The sequence below is a fragment of the Podarcis pityusensis genome (assembly GCF_964106645.2).
Source record: "Podarcis pityusensis genome assembly, chromosome: 7".
Lineage (NCBI taxonomy): Eukaryota > Metazoa > Chordata > Lepidosauria > Squamata > Lacertidae > Podarcis > Podarcis pityusensis.
Genome location: NC_138031.1, coordinates 66963856 through 66986571, shown reverse-complemented (window position 1 = coordinate 66986571; position 22716 = coordinate 66963856). Strand labels below are relative to the sequence as shown.

Sequence of the window (22716 nt, the reverse complement as noted above, 5' to 3'; positions counted from 1 at the left end):
CCACAAAACTAAAATGCAACACGATGATGGGAAATCTCTCTCTTTTTTTTAAACATGCAGTAGTCATGCATGCATGTTGACCTGCAATCTGGTCATTGTCTTCTGATGTGTTTATCCTGTGGTTAATAGCAGTTGAGCTAAGCTGAAGTGTTAGCATGCACTCAAGATTGGGCTTTCATTTTTGTCGTTTGCAGAACAATTAAGCATCTTTGAACATTAACAAGGAAGGAAGTATGCCATTAAAGTGGAGCTTATTTTCAAAATCATGACCTTCATTCTGGTGATAAAAAGGGCCCATGCGGAACTTTGTGGCGTACAATAATATTCTGTTATGCATGCACTAAACTCCAGTGAAGTGGCTAATCTGGCTGACAATTGGTGACAAACTCACTAGCCTGAAAAATTACTTCCTATTCAAACTATGCATCCTTATACTTGTGGCAGACATTTCATTATTTCAAAGTGTTTTGTTTACAAATATTTATTGCATTGCTTTCCCACTGGCATGAGTACTGCACACAGTATTTTGAAGTGTATTGTATCGTATAGTTTAGTTTAGTTTATAGTACTTTGGGAAACATGTTGAGCTACTGAATAATTGTCATCTCTTACCATTCATCTACTCCTGCTTCATTGACTATGCAAAAGCCTTTGACTGTGTCGATCACAGCAAACTATGGCAAGTTCTTAAAGAAATGGGAGTGCCTGATCACCTCATCTGTCTCCTGAGAAATCTCTACGTGGGACAAGAAGCTACAGTTAGAACTGGATATGGAACAACCGATTGGTTCAAAATTGGGAAAGGAGTACGACAAGGTGAGAGCATTTGGGTCAAAATTAAGGGAGAGAAGAATAACAGTGACCTCATTGTGGGAGTTTACTATAGATCCCCAAGCCAAACGGAGGACATAGATGATGCCTTCCTGGAACAGATGGCCAAGCATGCAAAAGGAAGGGAGATAGTAGTAATGGGGGACTTCAATTACCCGGATATTTGTTGGATGTCAAACTCAGCCAAGAGCATAAGGTCAAACAGATTCCTCACTGGCCTTGCAGACAACTTCATTGTCCAGAAAGTAGGAGAAGCAACAAGAGGAACAGCCATTTTAGATCTGGTCCTAACCAATGTTGATGACCTGGTTAGTGGGGTAGAAGTGGAAGGATCATTAGGCGCGAGTGATCATGCTCTTCTGAAGTTTACTATACAGCAGAAAGGAGCAGCCAAGCATACTAGGACTCAGTTTCTTGACTTTAAGAAAGCCGACTTCATAAAACTTAGGGAAGTGCTGGGTGAGATCCCATGGACAGTAATACTAAAAGGAAAGGGAGAATGAACTCAGGCTTGCTAGAGAGGTTAAAAGCAACAAAAAAGGCTTTTATGGGTATGTTCGTAGCAAAAGGAAGAACAAAGAAACAGTGGGGTCACTCAGAGGAGAAGATGGTGAAATGCAAACAGGGGACACAGAAAGGGCTGAACTCCTCAATGCCTTCTTTGCCTCAGTCTTCTCCGATAATGAAAACAATGCCCGACCTGAAGAATTTGGAGCAAATGATTCAGCAGAGGAAACACAGCCCAGAATAACTAAGGAGATAGTACAAGAATACTTGGCTAGTTTAGATGTATTCAAGTCTCCAGGGCCAGATGAACTGCATCCAAGAGTATTAAAAGAACTGGCAGATGTGATCTCAGGACCACTGGCAGTCATCTTTGAGAATTCCTGGAGAACAGGTGAAGTCCCGGCAGACTGGAGGAGGGCAAATGTTGTCCCTATTTTCAAAAAGGGGAAAAGAGAGGACCCAAATAATTACCGCCCAGTCAGTCTGACATCAATACCAGGGAAGATTCTGGAGCAGATCATTAAGCAAACAGACTGTGAGCACCTAGAAAGGAATGCTGTGATCACCAATAGTCAGCATGGATTTCTGAAAAATAAGTCATGTCAGACTAACCTGATCTCGTTTTTTGACAGAATTACAAGCCTGATAGATGAAGGGAACGCAGTGGATGTAGCCTACCTTGATTTCAGCAAGGCATTTGACAAGGTGCCCCATGATATTCTTGTAAAGAAGCTGGTAAAATGCGGTCTTGACTATGCTACCACTCAGTGGATTTGTAACTGGCTGACTGACCGAACCCAAAGGGTGCTCATCAATGGTTCCTCTTCATCCTGGAGAAGAGTGACTAGTGGGGTGCCACAGGGTTCTGTCTTGGGCCCGGTCTTATTCAACATCTTTATCAATGACTTGGATGATGGACTCAAGGGCATCCTGATCAAATTTGCAGATGACACCAAATTGGGAGGGGTGGCTAACACCCCAGAGGACAGGATCACACTTCAAAACGACCTTGACAGATTAGAGAACTTGGCCAAAACAAACAAGATGAATTTTAACAGGGAGAAATGTAAAGTATTGCACTTGGGCAAAAAAAAATGAGAGGCACAAATACAAGATGGGTGACACCTGGCTTGAGAGCAGTACATGTGAAAAGGATCTAGGAGTCTTGGTTGACCACAAACTTGACATGAGCCAACAGTGTGACGCAGCAGCTAAAAAAGCCAATGCAGTTCTGGGCTGCATCAATAGGAGTATAGCATCTAGATCAAGGGAAGTAATAGTGCCACTGTATTCTGCTCTGGTCAGACCTCACCTGGAGTACTGTGTCCAGTTCTGGGCACCACAGTTCAAGAAGGACACTGACAAACTGGAACGTGTCCAGAGGAGGGCAACCAAAATGGTCAAAGGCCTGGAAACGATGCCTTATGAGGAACGGCTAAGGGAGCTGGGCATGTTTAGCCTGGAGAAGAGGAGGTTAAGGGGTGATATGATAGCCATGTTCAAATATATAAAAGGATGTCACATAGAGGAGGGAGAAAGGTTGTTTTCTGCTGCTCCAGAGAAGCGGACATGGAGCAATGGATCCAAACTACAAGAAAGAAGATTCCACCTGAACATTAGGAAGAACTTCCTGACAGTAAGAGCTGTTCGACAGTGGAATTTGCTGCCAAGGAGTGTGGTGGAGTCTCCTTCTTTGGAGGTCTTTAAGCAGAGGCTTGACAACCATATGTCAGGAGTGCTCTGATGGTGTTTCCTGCTTGGCAGGGGGTTGGACTCGATGGCCCTTGTGGTCTCTTCCAACTCTATGATTCTATGATTCTAAGGCTGTATATTGCCTCCCTGCTTATTTAATTTATATGCAGAATTCATCATGCGAAAGGCTGGGCTGGATGAATCCCAAGCCGGAATTAAAATTGCTGGAAGAAATATCAACAACCTCAGATGTGCAGATGACACAACCTTGATGGCAGAAAGTGAGTAGGAATTAAAGAACCTTTTAATGAGGGTGAAAGAGGAGAGCGCAAAATATGGTCTGAAGCTCAACATCAAAAAAATGAAGATCATGGCCACTGGTCCCATCACTTCCTGGCAAATAAGAGGGGAAGAAATGGAGGCAGTGAGAGATTTTACTTTCTTGGGCTCTATGATCACTGCAGATGGTGACAGCAGTCACGAAATTAAAAGACACCTGCTTCTTGGGAGAAAAGCAATGACAAACCTAGACAGCATCTTAAAAAGCAGAGACAACATCTTGCCGACAAAGGTTCGTATAGTTAAAGCTATGGTTTTCCCAGTAGTGTATGGAAGTGAGAGCTGGACCATAAAGAAGGCTGATCGCCAAAGAATTGATGCTTTTGAATTATGGTGCTGGAGGAGACTCTTGAGAGTCCCATGGGCTGCAAGAAGATCAAACCTATCCATTCTGAAGGACATCAGCCCTGAATGCTCACTGGAAGGACAGATCGTGAAGCTGAGGCTCCAATACTTTGGCCACCTCATGAGAAGAGAAGACTCCCTGGAAAAGACCCTGATGTTGGGAAAGATGGAGGGCACAAGGAGAAGGGGACGACAGAGGATGAGATGGTTGGACAGTGTTCTCGAAGCTACCAGCATGAGTTTGACCAAACTGTGGGAGGCAGTGGAAGACAGGAGTGCCTGGCGTGCTCTGGTCCATGGGGTCACAAAGAGTCGGACACGACTAAACAACTAAACAACAACCATTCACGATGAAAAGTTATTTGAGGAATGAGAAAGCTTTTTTCTGAAAAAGGAGCTGAAATCTACTTCTGAGGTCTCTGTGGGTTGTATCCCATTGAAATTAATGGACGGGATTCATCTGATGAGTTCCATCTGTGGTTAAGTCTTACACAAGGACTTCTACTTGCACAATTGGGCTTTTACGCCATCCTCTCCCACCATGTGCCCCCTGAAATTGGCTTGGGTGGGTTGGGAGAACCCCCAGAACAGCATGCGGGGGGAGGGAGAAAGGGGAAAATCAGTCTGTCTGGCTTGCGCAAATGGATTGTTCATCATGGCACAATGTTGAATTCCATCCAGTGGACCCAAGTTAATCATGCCCATTGTTTTAAATGGGTCTACTTTTGAGTATGGCTAATGTTGGACTGTGATTTTTATGGTGGTATTATTTTGAATATGTTGGAGTGGCAAATACTACACTATCAACCTATCTGCTTTTGAAACCTAGGCAGTAATTTAAAAAGAACAGTTTTAAATTATCATGTTTAGTTCTCTCACTGAGAAGCAGGCCCATAGGAATTTATGAGACACATCAGGAGAATATGTTTTTAATCTTCAGTATCATTAAGCGTTACGTACAGTATTCTGTGGATTCATCCTGCTTTAAATTACTAAAAACCTGCTTTAAATGTTAATGGTGACAACCATCTTGATCTTTCCCTAGATGGGGTTCTGTTTTGATCTAGCATGTCTATACATTTTTTCCCCCTCTCATGTGGCTTTTGTCCTGCTTCTTGAGCAATCTTCTGAGTTTGTGTTAGATCTGCCTTGAATCAGGACTCCTGCAGACAAGGTCCTTCTGCTCTGTCAACAAATTCTGAGCAGGAAAGTAGACAAAAGTTAATGCTGACAGCTTTCTTTCTCTTTCTGTCTCTCTACTTTCAGGAATATTTCATAGTGTGTTCAAAAATGGCTGCAGAAAATATTATCATTAATATGCTTCTCTAATAAATCCTTGGAAGGAATTAACATCATTTTTCTCTAGTAATCTGATTAGCAACTGTCTCTACTTCTCTGTTATTGAAAACAAAAAGTGGCTGCATATTTTTCTGTCTAGGTTGAGCCACCCTTTCCTTGCTCCTTTTGCATCCAGCAACTACAGCTGGATCGAGGCGGGTCGGGGCTGCTGATTCTTCTAGATCTGTCAGCAGCTTTCGACATGGTCGATCATGAACTTCTGGACCACCGCCTTGCCGACGTGGGGATCCAGGGCACAGTCCTTCAATGGCTGCGCTCGTTTCTCTCTGGTCGGGGACAGAGGGTGGCGCTTGGGGGGAAATTGTCATCGCGCCACTCCTTGGTGTGTGGAGTACCTCAGGGTGCGATACTCTCCCCGATGCTTCTCAACATTTTTATGCGCCCCCTCGCCCAGCTTGTTCGGAGTTTTGGGCTGGGTTGCCATCAGTATGCCGATGACACCCAACTCTATCTGTTGATGGATGGCCATCCTGACTCGGCCCCAGACACACTGACCAGATGTTTGGAAGCTGTGGCTGGATGGTTACGTGGGAGCCGGTTGAAGCTAAATCCTTCGAAGACAGAGGTCCTGTGGCTGGGACGGGGCGATATGGGTTTGGGGGGGCAACTCCCATCTCTTGCGGGGGCGCAATTAGTGCCAGCGCCGTCTGTTAAGAGTTTGGGTGTAATCTTCGACACCTCCCTTTCCATGGAGGTGCAGATTGCAGCTATAACAAAGGCGGCATTTTTCCATCTCCGCCAAGCTAAGCAGTTGGCTCCTTACCTCTCTCACCCTGACCTAGCCACTGTGATCCACGCGACGGTCACCTCCAGACTGGATTATTGTAACTCGCTCTACATGGGGCTGCCCTTGAGACTGACCCAGAAACTCCAGCGGGTGCAGAATGCTGCAGCGAGACTCCTTACGAGGTCTTCGCTGCGAGATCACATTCACCCGGTGCTATACCAGCTGCACTGGCTCCCGGTGGAGTACAGGATCAGGTTTAAGGTGCTGGTTTTAACCTTTAAAGCCCTATACGGCCTAGGACCCTCGTACCTACGGGACCGCCTCTCCTGGTATGCCCCACAGAGAAACTTACGGTCTTCAAATAAAAACATCTTGAAGGTCCCAGGCCACAGAGAAGTTAGGCTGGCCTCAACTAGAGCCAGGGCTTTTTTGGCTGTGGCTCCGATCTGGTGGAACACTCTGTCACAAGAGACCAGGGCTCTGCGGGACTTGACATCTTTCCGCAGGGCCTGCAAGACAGAGCTGTTCCACCAGGCCTTTGGCCAGGGCACAGCCTGACTCCCTCCCTCGGCAATCTTCGCGGAGCTCTGGCCCAATGGTTGCCAGTGGCTTGAATTAATTAATTTTATAATGAATGATTTTAGAGTGTTGTTTATGCTGTATTTTTGTACTGTTTTATTGTTGTTAGCCGCCCTGAGCCCGGCTTTGGCTGGGGAGGGCGGGATATAAATAAAATTTATTATTATTATTATTATTACAACATCCAACTGACCACTTTTACACGTTTACTGTGGTGATGGTGAATAGTGAGTCTCTAGAAAACTCAAAGCATGAGGTCAACCGCTTCCAGAGAAATAAAAAGGCAGTTCTGGTCCTTTTACAGCTGCAAAGGGTTTCCTTACACCCTTCTTCCAGAATTGACAAATAACTACCAGGAAACTGCCATCTAATGGGGAAAATCCATGGCATTCTATGAGTGTACAGGATTTCTATACAGCTGTACACTGTGCGTACAGGATTTGTCTTGCCTTGCATACTGGGGTGGGATTGGATCATTCCCTAATCTCCGTTTTCTGAAGATTATTGGAAAGTTTATAGTTTTGCAACAATGAATTATGTGAACGTACAGTGTAGTAAACATTTGATCACACATTGTTTTATAAAATATTCTGAAAGCTGAGTCCATCCCCCCACCTTAAACACAGATAATGATCTTCTGCAGGCAAGCAAAATTCGCTCTTGCTTCCCATGCCAATGTCCTAGCTATGGGCCTGCCTGGCATATGGTTGAGGGTGGGACTGTTTGATGTTCCAATAAGTGCTCTGTGAGACCAAATATGCTTAGGGCCCTCTGAGCTTAAGCCTGGGAGAGAGAGGGGATTTCAGCCTTATGCAAACATATGCACACCATTTGCTCATTCTGTTTGTAATTCACCCCATGAGCATGAGGTCTACTCACCTCTTTTGTTCCATTTCCGTATTTAAGACAGGCTGTAACTCGGAGTGATTCCGTGAACAGACCATATGCTGGTCCACTTCACAGAGTCAAATTTTCCCTCTTGCAAAGCCCAGCATGTGGCTTTTAGGAAGGATTCTATAAAGTCTTACGTTAATGTAATAGTGTGAAAAACAAAGGAGACCACACTTAAAAGTCCGAAAGCTTGTTTTAAAATAGTTCGACAAATTATCATGAAAGCAACGTAGAAACCAACTGAAGAACATAATTAGACAAACGAGTTTTTAGTCTGATGTTGAAATTGATTGTAGAAGTGTTTGATCTGAGCACATTTCAAGGCAAATTGGAGCTTATAGCTCTGTCATCATTAGACCTGAGAAAACAAATGTACAAAGATGTTAAGTATCATCTTTATTGACTATGTATCAAATGATAAATGGATATATTTTTGTATTTTGTTGTCTCCTTTATATCTCTAGTCTATGTTACACATCTGTTTTTGTAAACATCTAATTTCTAACTACTCGGGCATAAATTCCACTGCTTATCAGTGTTACTCTGTAGCAGTAAAAACTGTATTTTTGTAGCATCTTAAAGAGTAACATATTTATTGTGGCAAAAGATTCATGATCTAGTGCATGGGGAGGCAAACTAAGGCTTGGGGCCCGCATCTAGCCCAATTGCCTTCTAAATCCGGCCCGCAGATGGTCTGGGAATCAGCGTGTTTTCACATGAGTAGAATGTGTCCTTTTATTTAAAATGCATCTCTGGGTTATTTGTGGGGCCTGCCTGGTGTTTTTACATGAGTAGAACGTGTGCTTTTATTTAAAATGCATCTCTGGGTTATTTGTGCAGCCTGCCTGGTGTTTTTACATGAGTAGAATGTGTGCTTTTATTTAAAATGCATTTCTGGGTTATTTGTGGGGCATAGGAATTGGTTCATTATTATTTTTTCAAAATATAGTCCAGTCCCCCACAAGGTCTGAGGGACAGTGGACCAGTCCCTGCTGAAAAAGTTTGCTGATCCGTCATCTAGTGCTTCTTCAGGTACAGAATCCTTATATATATCTACTAAGGGACGCGGGTGGCGCTGTGGGTTAGACCACAGAGCCTAGGACTTGCCGATCAGAAGGTCAACGGTTCGAATCCCCGCAACGGGGTGAGCTCCCGTTGCTCAGTCCCTGCTCCTGCCAACCTAGCAGTTCGAAAGCACATCAAAGTGCAAGTAGTTAAATAGGTACTGCTCCGGTGGGAAGGTAAACGGCGTTTCTGTGCACTGCTCTGGTTCTCCAGAAGCGGCTGAGTCATGCTGGCCACATGACCTGGAAGCTGTACGCCGGCTCCCTCGGCTAGTAAAGCGAGATGAGCGCCGCAACCCCAGAGTCAGTCATGACTGGACCTAACAGTCAGGGGTCCCTTTACCTTTATATATTTACTAGCAAAATATAGCACATGAGGCACCTAACAAAGTGGTGTCCAGTGCCAAAAACATACGCCTCATCTCATGCATAGTATCAGAGCACAAAACAAGTGGACCTTAAAAGCCATTGTGCTTCCGCTCTGGTCAAACCTCTGCCTCTGCTCCTGTGGCCTGAAGTGTACATTGCCCTGGAGAGAGAAATAACACCAGCCTTGTCTAAGAATCTGTGCACCAAATGCTGCTGTGATCAGACTGGTAAAGACATTATGGGGTGATGAAATGTTTGTCATCTTTGCAGGTGGGAAGGCACGAATGAGAACGAAGTAGGTCGATGCAAAGAAACTGGCAAGATCCATGTGACAGTTAATCACAAATACTACAGGCCAACTGAAGTGGTAAGCAAAGTGATTCTTTCAGCTTCACAGAAGAATGCAAAACAAATTCAGTCACCAAATCGCTGCATTTGGGCAGCTGTTTGCAAGAGGGTTCTAACTTCAACTACTCCGTTTGCTTTCAAACAGGTAGCCATATATTTCTCTTAATTACCCTATCTATGCAAAACAGGGATAAACCTCAGAAACCAGAATTACTGGATATTTCATGCTCTATTTAATCCAGTTTTGAATTAGCAAAGATGATGTGGACAGTTTCTTTCTTCCAGATTGTTGCTGGAGCATAAATGCTTGAGACAGAAGTAATGATGGGTGCGATTTATTACATATTTTCCATTTGTATTTTCAAGTCTTATATCTATTCATGTGTTAAAAGTTTAAATTTATATGCTTATTTTCTGCAGTATATTCCAGCAACTAAATACATGGGAAAATCAGAAAGGAGAGGGAGAGAGGGTATTCAAAAAATAATAAATAAATAAATAAATCAGTCTAGAATATAAGACCATGGAATTTTATTTTATATATTAATGTTCATCTACCTGCTGTTTGTGACTGTGTTAATGGAAAGTCACTGAAAAGTCATAATTAAGACATTTCCTTTCATGTGCTGGAAATAAATTCTCTTAATTAGGCCAGAATGCTTCTAATATATCCTTGTGAATTTGGAAGCAGTTTAAAAACAGTCAGTTATTGAGAAGAACACAATTATTTATATGGCTCTGCCACAAAGAAAAGAAAATACATATTTGGCACTAGTAATCCTGATTCATTGTACTTCCATTGAAGTCAATCAAACATTAATCAATCAGTTCCATCTGCTTATGTTGATGAATGATGGTATGAAGGTTTCCATAGCCACCAGTGTGCATATTAACCTTTTACAGTGTTTCATTCTAAATATTCATCATTCATTCAGCCAGATAATATGACCATTTATACTGGTGGTCACTGAATCAGCCTCCTTAGTTTGCTGTGGTAGATCATGGTGCTGGAAAACAGTACAGACTTGGCATTTTAGACGGTGATAATTTCATACGTACTAGTACAGCATACATAAACCTATGACTCAGAGCTGTTCTAAGAATTTATAGACCACTTTCCCATCATATTGCTTTCCTTGGCATTTAGAATTAGGTTTTCAACCTTACTGAGCCAAACTCTGCACAGTACATACGCGTAGTTTCTGAAAAGCCAGCCTTTTTTGCTGGTTAGAAAAATAGCCAGGTTTCGGTTTAAAGGTTTATCTAAAACTCTTCAAGCTTTTCAGGGGGTGCGGGAATAAACCATTGTGAATATGTTAATAGGAAACTGCTACAGTTGGAGCAGTGCTATCCAGCACATGTATTGCAGGAGCATATCTTTAAATATAGATACTGATATTGATATTCCTGAGCCACTTCAATGATAAGGGTAGCCTGTCACTCAAACCCAGAGTAATGAGTAATGCTTTAAAATATTGATCCACATACCAATCGAAAGATAAACTGAAATTCTCAGTGGTTAGTTGTCAAAGTAGCTAAGAATATTTCCCAGTATCTTCAAGGCAAGCATTTTCCAGAAGCACTTGTTTCTGGCCTACACATATAGGGTCTTGGTTCTGAAAATAATATGTCTTTGCATTTCTGTGAAGAGTAGGGTTCTGTTAAAAGTATATTTTCAATAAAATTTCTGTTAGATTTGCCATGTTTCCTGCTTAGCTGTCTACCTCTGTTTCATTACCCTTCATTGAAATGCTTGTCTTTTTTAAAGAGGTCATTTAGAACTGAAAAGGTAATTTAAAATCTGAGAGCATTTTCATATTAAATGTTCTGTCTCTGAATAATAAGGATTTTCCCTGCACAAAGGACCAGTTATTCATACTGACTTTCAGATTTTCCTGTTTTTGTTGTCTATGTCCCAGTTCCCTTTCCCTGCTGCTTACAAATCTTTCACTCCAAATAAAGTTGTAGCCCTAGAATCTGGTGTATTCTCAGAGGCTTTTCTCACAAGAGAACAATATTCTACTGCTTGGAAGAAATTGTATTTCATTTTGTCCTCACCTACTTTAAAAATAAGTCAGAAACTGGATGCTTCAGTATTATTATGGGAGTGGATAGTGCCATTACATGGTTTGGCGACTACATGTCACTGGTCTAGGTGGAGTCTGGTCTTTTCTCATGAAAGAGAAGATCCATGTTTAGCTTATTGGTTGCATCTTTTAAGGCTTTCATAATATGGGAAAAATTTTGTAGTGGAAGTCCTGCACTGAAACAAATGCGTCTCCAAAAATATGTGTGAGATGTTGGATACTGGAACTGAGTTAATTGAGGACTTTTAAGCTTTGTTTCCCTCATCCTTTGCACCATCTTTCAAAAGTGGCATCCCGTGAGGGTGGCAATGAGAGAAACTTTTCAGTGATGGCCCCTTGGCTGTGGCACGCTCTTGCCAAACACCCAAATAACTCTCCTGGTTATTTGAAAGTTGATGTGGCTTGATTTCTGGCCTATTTTTGGTGTTCATCTTTTAGTTGGGTGGGGAAGTATATTTTCCTTGTTATTAGTGGCTGGTAGAGGAACCCTTGGCTGGTGGATCTGTGTTTTTATTGCTTTAACTACGGTATTTTATGGTATCATTGCATTCTTAACTTGTCAATCTCTTTTTAGACTTTCTGTAATAAGTGATGACTAAACTGAAATAATTATAATAATATTTGTAACTGTTGAATCTAGCTATACAGTGGTACCTCAGGTTAAGTACTTAATTTGTTCTGGAGGTCCGTTCTTAACCTGAAACTGTTTTTAACCTGAAGCATCACTTTAGCTAATGGGGCCTCCTGCTGCCACTGCACTGCTGGAGCACGATTTCTGTTCTCATCCTGAAGCAAAGTTCTTAACCTGAGGTACTATTTCTGGGTTAGCAGAGTCTGTAACCTGAAGCGTCTGTAACCTGAAGCATATGTAACCTGAGGTACCACTGTATATGCATATATCTACAATGAGTGTGGGGAAGCTGCTGTTGATTAAATAATAAGATTTTGGTTTGTGTCCTTCAGCATTTTATCTAATCACTTTATCCAGAATTGTAGATCTTCCTTTTTGATATTGTATAAATACTTGATGTGGAATAAAGGCGGAAGCAGAAAATGGAGAGGGAGGGGATAAGCATTGTGAAAAAGAGAAGAGCATGTGGGTTGTGGGGGGTGGAAGGTGGGTGTTTTACAAGAAGATAAAGCAGGATGGGCAGCTAATTCCTAACTCGGGGGCTTTGTGTGCATGGAAGTTACCTTTCATATTTGTTCCCTGCTAGCCTTGTGCTTCCTCTAAACTCTCCACAGCTCTTTCCTCCGGCTCAGACCACAGATTACATCATAGCATAGGGAAAGTATGACTCAATGGAGGAAAGAAATCATGATGTTCAGACATTCTGTTTAAAAGACTGTTTGCATACAGAATTACCAGAGGTGGTCAAGTTGTTAAGAGCAGGGCTGTAAATACACAGTGATTATGCAGAATGTTATATTAGATTCAGAAGGCAGGCTACTGAGAATATCGGTTTTCACTCTTGAAAACAGCAGCTTTCCTTATGGCTGCACATGTTTGCTTGAGAGTGTAAGCAGCCACAGGAATTGCTGAATAAGGGCTTCAGGTCGTCATCATCTGAAGCCCACCACCAAGAAAGCTTAGGCTGGTGGCAGATGACCAGGACAGCACAATTTCTGTAGGCACAACCCACTGTGCAATTCCCTTGCTAAGGTGGTCAGACTAGCCCAGGCATAGGCAAACTCAGCCCTCCAGATGTTTTGGGACTACAATTCCCATCATCCCTGACCACTGGTCCTGTTAGCTAGGGATGATGGGAGTTGTAGTCCCAAAACATCTGGAGGGCCGAGTTTGCCTATGCCTGGACTAGCCCCATCTTTTTATATCATATTTTGCCTTGGGGGCAGAAAGGCAATTAATGAATTAATAATAACACCAGCAGTAATAGTTCAGTGCCATATTCTCTCTACTGCTCTCTAGTAGGAGAAGAATAAGTTACAAAAAAGTAAGAAAATTCTAATTTGCATATTTTAAATAGGTCACAGAAGTCAGCATTTCTAGGTGAATCTTTTCACCTTAATATGGAGTATTATTTTGTGTACAAGGCCCATCCAACCCTGACCATAAAATGGTATTTGAAATGAGAAATCCTCCATCAGGTTTTCTATTTTCAACATTTGTTAGTTGACTGAGGTTGCAATTCTAACCCCATTTACCGGGGAGTAAGCCGTACTTCATCCAGGCTAGCTTCTGAATAGACATGGTTAAAAATTTACAGTAAAGATCAAAAACACATCTCCAGATGTGTGTCAAGACATCATGTTTCTGATGAGTCCTGAGCTTCACTCCTGACATGCTTCTCAGACTTCTCAGATTTTTCTTTCAGTCAGGTAATCATCATACTAAATCAATACCTCATAACGGCTTAACCACCTAAAACTAGTCATGTTTGTCCACTATTAATGGAATGGTTTCATTCTTAAAGCATGTGTGCATTTGGTATTTACTTTGTCTAATCCCCAAAAATGTGGTGTTCACTTGTCTAAAAAGAAGAAAAAAGTGTATGTTTTTAGGACCCATCTTGTTTTTTGGGTTGTAAGTTGTTTTATATCATTTTTGATATTGTTTTTAATGCTGTTACTCACCCTGAGACGTTACTGTGAAGGGCAGGAAATAATAAATAAATGTTCATTTTCTTATATTGCTTCCCTCCAGATCTCACTCATCCTTCCTTTTATATGGAAAGGACATGTTGTTGGAATGTTTGTGACAGTTCAATAACTCTTTTCCCCATCCTAAAATTATATTTTTTAATCTTTCTTGGCTTATATCACATGCCTAGTCCAATATCCATTTCCTTCATTTCCTATCTGTCAATTTGTTTATATGTTAGTAAGTTTTACACACACACACACACACACACACACACACACACCTCTTCTTTATAGCTTTCATTAATCTCTATATCCCTACTTTACCACACTTGGCCTCAGTTGCCCTTTTACTTCTTCATACAACACCGGAATAAGCTTTGCGTTTTTACCCTCATTGAGGGGTGGGGGGGATGATTTTTAATACTGAGCTCTACGTTTCCCAGACTTCACAAGATTCCAATAAAAAACTCCTCAGGGCATATCATATTCCTCCAAAGTCGGCTCTGCTCAAGTCCAAAGCATTTGTGGCAGTTCGTACTCTGAAGAGTTATGACTCTTCAAAATATAATGAAACTGATCACAAAATCCCTGTTCTTTTCTCCCACTTCCGCACCCCCACCCTTTTCCATACATATCCCATTTCCTGCATTTACATTCCAAATGGGCCATGAGTCTGAACATAGCTCAAACAGCTGAACAAGAAATATCCATCTTAGTTGTTTAAAGGTCCATATTCCTATCACTGTGTCTGTATGCAACCCATAGTGTCAGGGCGGATCTGTACATTGCACTACAGGAAGAAAAACCCTTAGCGGTTGTTTTTCCATGACTAACAGCCTTTGTCTTATGACAAAATCTTCTTACCTATAGAGGAAGATCCTTATGCACTTTCTTTTCCCAAACCGGAGGTTTATGTCAACATCTGAAAATCACTACTTTAGTAAATTATTACTTTTTATTGTCTTTCTCGAGTGAATCACTGTGTCAGCCAAAATATTTATATCATTACTTACTTTAGACTCAACAGTAAGCTTCCGCCAGAGTTACCATCTTGCCAATCTAAAAGGGATCTGGGGTTGTTTTTGTTGTTTTCCAAGCTTGGCATAATCATAGGGTTGCCGTATACCCAGCCAACCCAACCCACAGGTCGCCTAATTTGCATATTATGCCATTTGTTTGCTGATTTTGCAAACCAAGCTACAAGTTGTGAAATGGCTCTGCATTTTTCAGCTGCTTTTCCACTCCAAACCGCCTCATTTGGAAGTTGCTTAACAAACAGATGGCTTGGCTTTTTGTGCATGTTACATGGAAACGTTAGTACAGTGTGTATTTAACCCACAAAGGCTAAATTGTTTGCTTGTGCGCACATGCATCTAAGTGTTGTCATAAGTCTGTATTGTTCTCTCATCCAAAAGATGCTAAACTGTGTAGCACTGTCTCATGGCTCCTAACTGCTCAGGAAAGTGGAGAGTGGTGTGTGTGTGTGTGTGTGTGTGTGTGTGTGTGTGTGTCCTCCCCTTGTTACTGAAATACCTGACTTCTGTCGCAATGTTTCCTCCTTCATGTACAGAAGCATCTACTGAGGTGCTTCATAACTTTCCCCTTACATCATTTTTACTTTTCTGACTCAGCCCAGTGATATCCAATCCTGAGAATCCTGGGAGATGCCAAACATTGGAATCATCCTGCACTGCCCTGTTCAGTTTAACCAGTTGTTGCCCTTTGTTTCATCCTACTTCACCTCCACATTTTCCCAGCCACTCGCACTGCTGACCTTGCCTCCTGCCCCCGCCTCTTCTTGCCCCCGCTGCTGTCATTCTTGAGCTTTTAAAACCAGCCATGTGTCATCTGTGAACTCCACGTCTTCATTGATCTTCCTGAGAACATCAGCTTGTCCCTCTAAATCTGCTATCTGATCCTTTCCAACTGACAGCTCTTGGCCTCAAAAAGGTATACCCTTACTTCCTCGGATTTAAGTGAAAGCCACCTTATCCTCTAAATGTGGCATCTCGCTGGCCGTGCAGTTGTTACCTTTTCCTTTATATCAAGGAAGCTGGCTAGAGCAGGTAGCTATTAACTCCTTTAAACAATCGGGAAACGGAAGAGGTAGAGGATGACATGTCTATTTACAATGAAATAGCGAGAGAGGCTCTGACAAATGCCCAGCACGGCCTTTTGTTTTCATTGCTTGTTCCGGGGGCCAGTTAACAGCCAACACAACAAGGCCTTGGCTAGGAGACATTACCCAGACCTGGGCCTTCCCCTTACACTTAATGACAGCTAAGAAGTGCAGCGGATGTTGGTAAAGTGGGCAAGAAAAAAAAAACCACCCATCTTGTATATAATGAAATAAATATAGCCATAGTTCTAGCTATTTTTCTGTATAGTTAGGGTACTTGAAGCAGCGGCTATCATCAGGCATATGGGTGGGGCTAAAACCCTTACCAGTTCTGAATTTTTGGTTCAGCCCTGATGAAAAGGACAAGTGTTTTAATAATCCAAAAGCCACAGTAGGATAACACGTTTTAGTATGGGCCACTAGAGTGTCAAATAAATAAGGACCGCTATGTTGCCCACTATTCTGTGACGTTTTACCGTAATTGGTCCTAATACAAGTTTTACTCAACTATAATGTTTGAATTTGTTCTAATGGGCTAAGCCGGCTACCTAATTTTTTGGCATGCTTTAAAATGGAAATGATTTGCCTCTTTGTTCAAAGTAATGACTGGCTAGGGATTTCTTGTGCGTTGGGGATTTGTGAATGGTTTGTTTAATTTGCTTGCATTAATTGATTTTGTTGCTTTGGGCTAAATGGGGGCTGATAAAGAGAAGAAGACTTTTCAAGATACCGGCTTCACCTCTGCAGCTCCACTGCCAGACCCTTATTTTATTTTATTTTATTTTATTTTATTTTATTTTAGTCTTATTTGTGAAAATTTCTATTCTGCCAGTGTTAAAAGAAAAAGCCATGGTGGTGAACCATGATCAGCTCAAGCCATTCTTTTAATTAATAGTGGTGTTCAAATAGGTTTTACTCAGAGTAGCCCCACTGAAATCAACTTAGTTATGTTCATTAATTTCAGTGGGGTATACTTGGAATACAGCTTAGTTGAATGCCACCCCTGTCAGTATAAATCACAACACCAATAGAATCAGTATTTTCCCAACTGTAGATTAAACAATTTTCAGTTACAATGCACAGAAGAAAAGTTATAGTCATTTCCCCCCCTCCAGTTTGTCTCTCAAAAACATATTTTCTACATATCCCCCTCACATGAATACTACTTTTAGCCATATAGACATTCTCTTTTGATTGGAATTGTCTTGTCTTATATATATATTTCTTCAGAAACAGCTTCTAAATCCCTACATTTTCTGGCAGTGTTTCTCATGATCCTAGACTCTGTTTCTGTGTGTTGAGGGGATTAAGAAAGTTGACTGTGATGATCGCATAGTTAACAGGGGAAATGCGAGGTATTTGTAAAACCTCAGGTGAGTGATGTGACCGAGTTTGCTCTGTGTGGTATGTCGGTAACTATGCAACAAAGCCTGCCAAGCCCGCTTGTGTCACTGCTGAGTGCGTGTTGTGACATTTACTCTTCACTCCAAACAGTCTTCCTGTAGTGCTAATCCCGTGAGGTTAGAACAGCCTTTTATCCTGCACGTAGTAAAGGTTAAAGATGCTACACGAGATTTTTTTTTCTTTCTACAAAGGTATGATCAAGTTCTCTACCCCCACCTTTCCTCCTGTGTTTTTAAAAAAAGTTGCTGCTGCATTGCTATGGATCCAAAGAATCATGAGGAGAAAGAAAACAGCTGCGGAAACTTTTCTGCAAATGCTTCACTGGAGTTCTCCTTCCTCGGTTTCTGCAACACACACACACAGGAACACTATCTTTGGATTTCCTTTCTTCACACAACACTCAGGTGCGAGGTCTTAAAACAGCCCTTCCATGAGTGGAAATAGGGGTGGACTTTGGTATCATGGCATCCTGAGCAAGGACACAATTTGGTGCCCCCCCCCCGAAATACTTTTAATATTTTTTTTTAATACATTTTTATTAATTTTCATTGATTATACATATATACAGTCTAGATTACATAAGTTGCATATAACATAGCTGTTACAAAAATCATATATATAGTACACAATTATTTATAGGCTCCGCCGAGCCTCGGACTTCCCTTCACTTTATTGATAAGTATCAGATAATTTCTAAAGTTACATGTTTTATCTCCTTTACATATTTGCCAAACACTGTTAGAGTTATTCTAACCCTGCCAGAGTCCTCAAAGTTCTATACTTATCTCTTATATACGTCAGATATTTATTCCAATTTTCATGAAACTTCTGGTCATCCTGGTCTCTTAGTCTTCCTGTTATTCTAGCTAGTTCAACATAATTTATCATCTTGTTCTGCCAGTCGTCTATAGTAGGTATTACTTTTAATGTTCTGCCAGTCGTCTATAGTAGGAAATACTTTTAATTTTCACAATACAGTTGTGCCTTGGTTCTCGAATGTAATCCATTTCGGAATTCCGTTCGACTTCCAAAACATTCTAAAACCAAGGTGTGGCTTTCGATTGGCTGCAGGAGCTTCCTGCACTTCAGCGGAAGTTGCGTCAGATGTTCGGCTTTCGAAGAGTGCTTGAAAACCAGAACACTTACTTCTCGGTTTTTGGCATTCGAGAACCAAAACGTACAAGTACCAAGGCGTTCGAGAACCAAGGTACGACTGTAATTCATTTTGGTACAGTTGCTTTTTTATGGATCTTCTCAGTAGGTACCTAGGTACATATAGGTTGTTGTTGTTGTTTTGCACACACACACCCACCCCCAGCTTGGTGCCCTGTGTGCAGGAACGGACCGCACTGACCTAAATCCAGCCCTAGTTGGAAGGGCACCTTTAACCCTAACCCCACAGTGCCCATTCAAGCTCAGTTTAAAAGGGAAGACCATATTTTGGAAACAAAGCATTTACTTGATCTATAAAACCCAACCAAATTCTTAACCCCCAGGTTGTGGTGCCAGAAGAGACTCTGGACAAGTAATCTGTTAACATAAACTGTGGTCACCCATATTGGCTTGCAGTGGCTTTGGACAGAAGGCCTCCTGAAGAGATGAAGTCAACAAGGAGAGAAAATAAAAAGTATTCATAAATAAATCAGATTTTGCACACAGTCAGCATAGGATTCTGGTAACAGTTTTTGAAGAGATATTTACAGGTTTCCCACCATGTGGAGGCCCACCTCTCTTGCTAAATTTGCACCGTTCTGCTCTACCAGGAATGGTTTTATTTGTGTGTTATATAGATATAGATATAGATATAGATATAGATATAGATATAGATATATAATTTTAACTCTCTTTTCTGTTTTTGTAATTGTAAACTATATTATAGTAATCCATCCTTGCAGTGAAGGGTGCGCAAGAAATTTTACCAATAAATAAACAAATAAATTTAAATGTGGTTGTGATAGCAGTCAGGGCCGGCCCTGTTATTAGGCATAGTCAGTTTTGCCATGAACGTGGCTTTCCATACTTCCTTTGCTGAGATCCCAGGTTATAAACGTTCATGAGTGTATGCAATCAGCAGAAATGCAGATGCTATAATTCCTTGGCTCAAGAACAAGGTGCCTTCTGTCACAGGGAACTCATCCTCCTTGCTGGAAACTCCCTGGATGTCACATTAAAAGAGCTGAACTTTGTTTCTTTTGCATAGTCTCCAGTCATGGGTGGCTCAATAGGAAGTCTGTTCTGGAAGCCAAGCCCTTTCTTTGCATTTGTAGTTTAGCAGGGTGTGTAAAACCCCTAATTAACAATCCAAAACGGTAAACTTAAGATCTTCAGTGAGTAGCATGTGTTTAATATATAAGGCCTGGGGTGTGAATGTGTAGTAAAAGCAGTGTGAAATTCACACAAGCATTTGAACTGGATTTGCATGTGGACGTACAATGTTGAAGTTCAGAGCTTTTGGTCCATGTGGTGCTTCCTATTATGCCTGCAAGTGTACATACGAACTGTTTATTTCCAAGGGCATGCGTAAGGTAAAGGTAAAGGGACCCCTGACCGTTAGGTCCAGTCGTGACCGACTCTGGGGTTGCGGCGCTCATCTCTCTTTATTGGCCGAGGGAGCCGGCGTACAGCTTCCGGGTCATGTGGCCAGCATGACTAAGCCGCTTCTGGCGAACCAGAGCAGTGCACGGAAACACCGTTTACCTTCCCGCCAGTGTGGTACCTATTTATCTACTTGCACTTTGATGTGCTTTCGAACTGCTAGGTTGGTAGGAGCAGGGACTGAGCAACAGGAGCTCACCCCATCGCGGGGATTCGAACCGCCGACCTTCTGATCGGCAAGTCCTAGGCTCTGTGGTTTAACCCACAACACCACTCGAGAGTCCAAGGGCATGCGTAGCCTTTTGTTATTTCAGGTCATCATGCTTCCAAATAGGAGCACTTTGCATGTGCAGTTTATACAAGGTAGGGAGCACTTTGTTTTGTTTTGGTTATCAACAGAGATGTCAGAAGAATCCATTGAAAACAGACTATCAGGTGTTTCCTTTCATCCACGTACTCAACTCCCATTGTGGCAGTGATTCTTGCTATGGAAAACATTCACTTTAGTTCTCCATAACTTGGTAGTAATAGTAGAAGTAGTAGTAGTAGTAGTAGTAGTAGTATACCACCCTTCATCAGTGCATCTGAGGATGGTTCAAAACAAAAAATTACAATATAACAACCACGAAATGCATAATAAAACATGCACCCATTATATGTAAACAGATAGGTAAATTGCTTTGTAATACACTTCATTTACATACTCAATTATGTATACAGCTGCTTCTTTGCTTTTTTTGTTCCTGAAGTATTGTTTGTTGTCAAAGGCAATCTATGTGCACTAAGGTTCATTTTGCTCAAAAGTAAATTTCACAGAATTCAGTGAGTCTTACTCCCAGGTAGGTTGGGTTAGGATTTCAGTCATAATGTTCTTCCTGGGGTTTTTTTGGTTTTTTAAATGGAACGCATCATTCATTATTGTTATTTTCACATTGAAGTAAGTAATATCTCTGGTTACCTGTTGATTTTATCTATTCTCCTCAGTTAAAGTCCTAGACTCTTTGTCAAAGTGGGTGGAACTATTTGGCACTTAATTTTGACCACCCTAAATCTACATTTTAAAGGCAAAATTAGATTTAAAAAGCCTTTCCTTCCCCCGTTGACTTATAACCATGCTGTTACTTCCTGGTACCTGAGGGAAACGAGATAGGATGGCAAGTTGATACTTAACTGTGAAATGTGGTAGCAAAAGTGGTTGCAATCTTAGCTCCACTTAACTGGGAGTAAGCGCCACTGAATTCAATGGAACTACTTCTTGGTAGACATAGCTAGGCTTGCGCCATAGATTGTTTTATGATAGGCCATTAGCCACTTCATTAACTTTGTCCTTAAGGTGTCACAAGGCTCTCTGTTGTTTTAGCTGCAAAAGACTAACGGGGCTACCCCTCTGGAAATTAATTAATTTTGAAAGGGAAGATTCGGGGACTGTAATTGTTTTGTAAATATATTTTTGATGACTGAGATCAGCCTATTATGTGAAAAGGCCAAAAGAGAACATGGACTTGTGCAAAATAAACAAACTGCATAGGAATTTTAAAAATACCAGATGAAAGTGTAAATGGATATCAGATAGGACTGAGCTCCTACATCCCTAGTTATCATTAATGTATTGAACACTTTTAAAGGTTAAAAAGAACATAACTAGAGCCAGAGTTTCAGTTGCTCTGTGTAGTGTGCTTCATTGTGAGAAGGGGGAGTAATATTTTCATTTATGAATATGCTTGCATAGGAAACCTAAAACAATTAAAAGAATAGTAAAGAAAAGACAGTGTTGTGTTAAAGTCCCAAAGACCAACTTGGGTGAGGGGAAGAGAGAGATTTAATTTGTCTGCAAAAACTCATCAGGAAGGTTGCTGTATAGGAACCCTATTAATATTAATATTAATATTAATATTAATATTAATATTAATATTTACAGAAATGGCCCTGCTTCTGGTGGTTTGGACTCCTTGTAAGGTCAAATCCTAACAAGCAGATCTGAAGTGCTGGGAGGGGGCTTTGCTTTCTGAAGCCACCAATAGCTGCCTCAGCACTGAATAATAATAATAATAATTATTATTATTATTATTATTATTATTATTATTATTATTTACTTATACCCCATCCATCTGGCCGGGTCTCCCCAGGCACTCTGGGCTGCTCCCAACAGAATATTAAAAACACGATAAAACATCAAACATTAAAAACGTCCCTAAACCGACACATAAACTTTGGTACCCAATGCAGGTCATTCTGCGGCAATAGGCTCAAGTATCACCACCATGCTGCCTGCTGATAGTCTTCCTGGCAATGGGGAGGCTAGCATCATCTTGGCAGGAAGAGATGCTGCCACAGATTCTGAATCCTACTGCTCCTACCTTAAGGCTCCTCCAGTCTTGGCTTTCTTGCCCAGCTTGTCTTCTCTGGCGGCCTCCTTGTTTACAGTGCTTCGCAGACTGCTGCTTCTTACTTTCCCGTCTTGGCAGCAAAGCACCATACGGGATGGTGTGTAAGGTGTGCTATATTTGTAACAAGCTGTATTTTGCATGGAAGAACAAGTGAAATAGGTCACAATGGTGTCATGAGGAAAATCCCCCAAATGCAGTGAAGAAAGCGGGGCTGTGAACCTGGTGGATCAAATCAGGTGTGGGGAGGAAGGGATGTGTCAGTTTTGGCTCTGTCAGGATGGGGGAGGGAGCATTTTATTTAATTATTTTTAATACCGGAGTAGCTGCTCTTCAACCATAGCTCTCAGAGAAGCTTACTTAAAACAGACAAAGAAAACAATAAAATACAATTGTAAGGAAACAGACAGATAAACAATTCCAGTACAGTGGTACCTCGGGTTAAGTACTTACCATATTTTTTGCTCTATAA

The 22716-nt window shown here is 41.4% G+C and overlaps 1 protein-coding gene across 1 annotated transcript in view; it reads left to right on the top strand.

Moving 5' to 3' along the window:
- Positions 1-22716, top strand: part of GMDS (GDP-mannose 4,6-dehydratase) — a 289303-nt gene that overhangs the window by 208036 nt on the left and 58551 nt on the right. The window contains exon 9 of the mRNA XM_081014931.1: positions 8974-9070. Coding sequence (XP_080871057.1) covers positions 8974-9070 — 97 coding nt within the window. The remainder of the gene's footprint in view (positions 1-8973; positions 9071-22716) is intronic.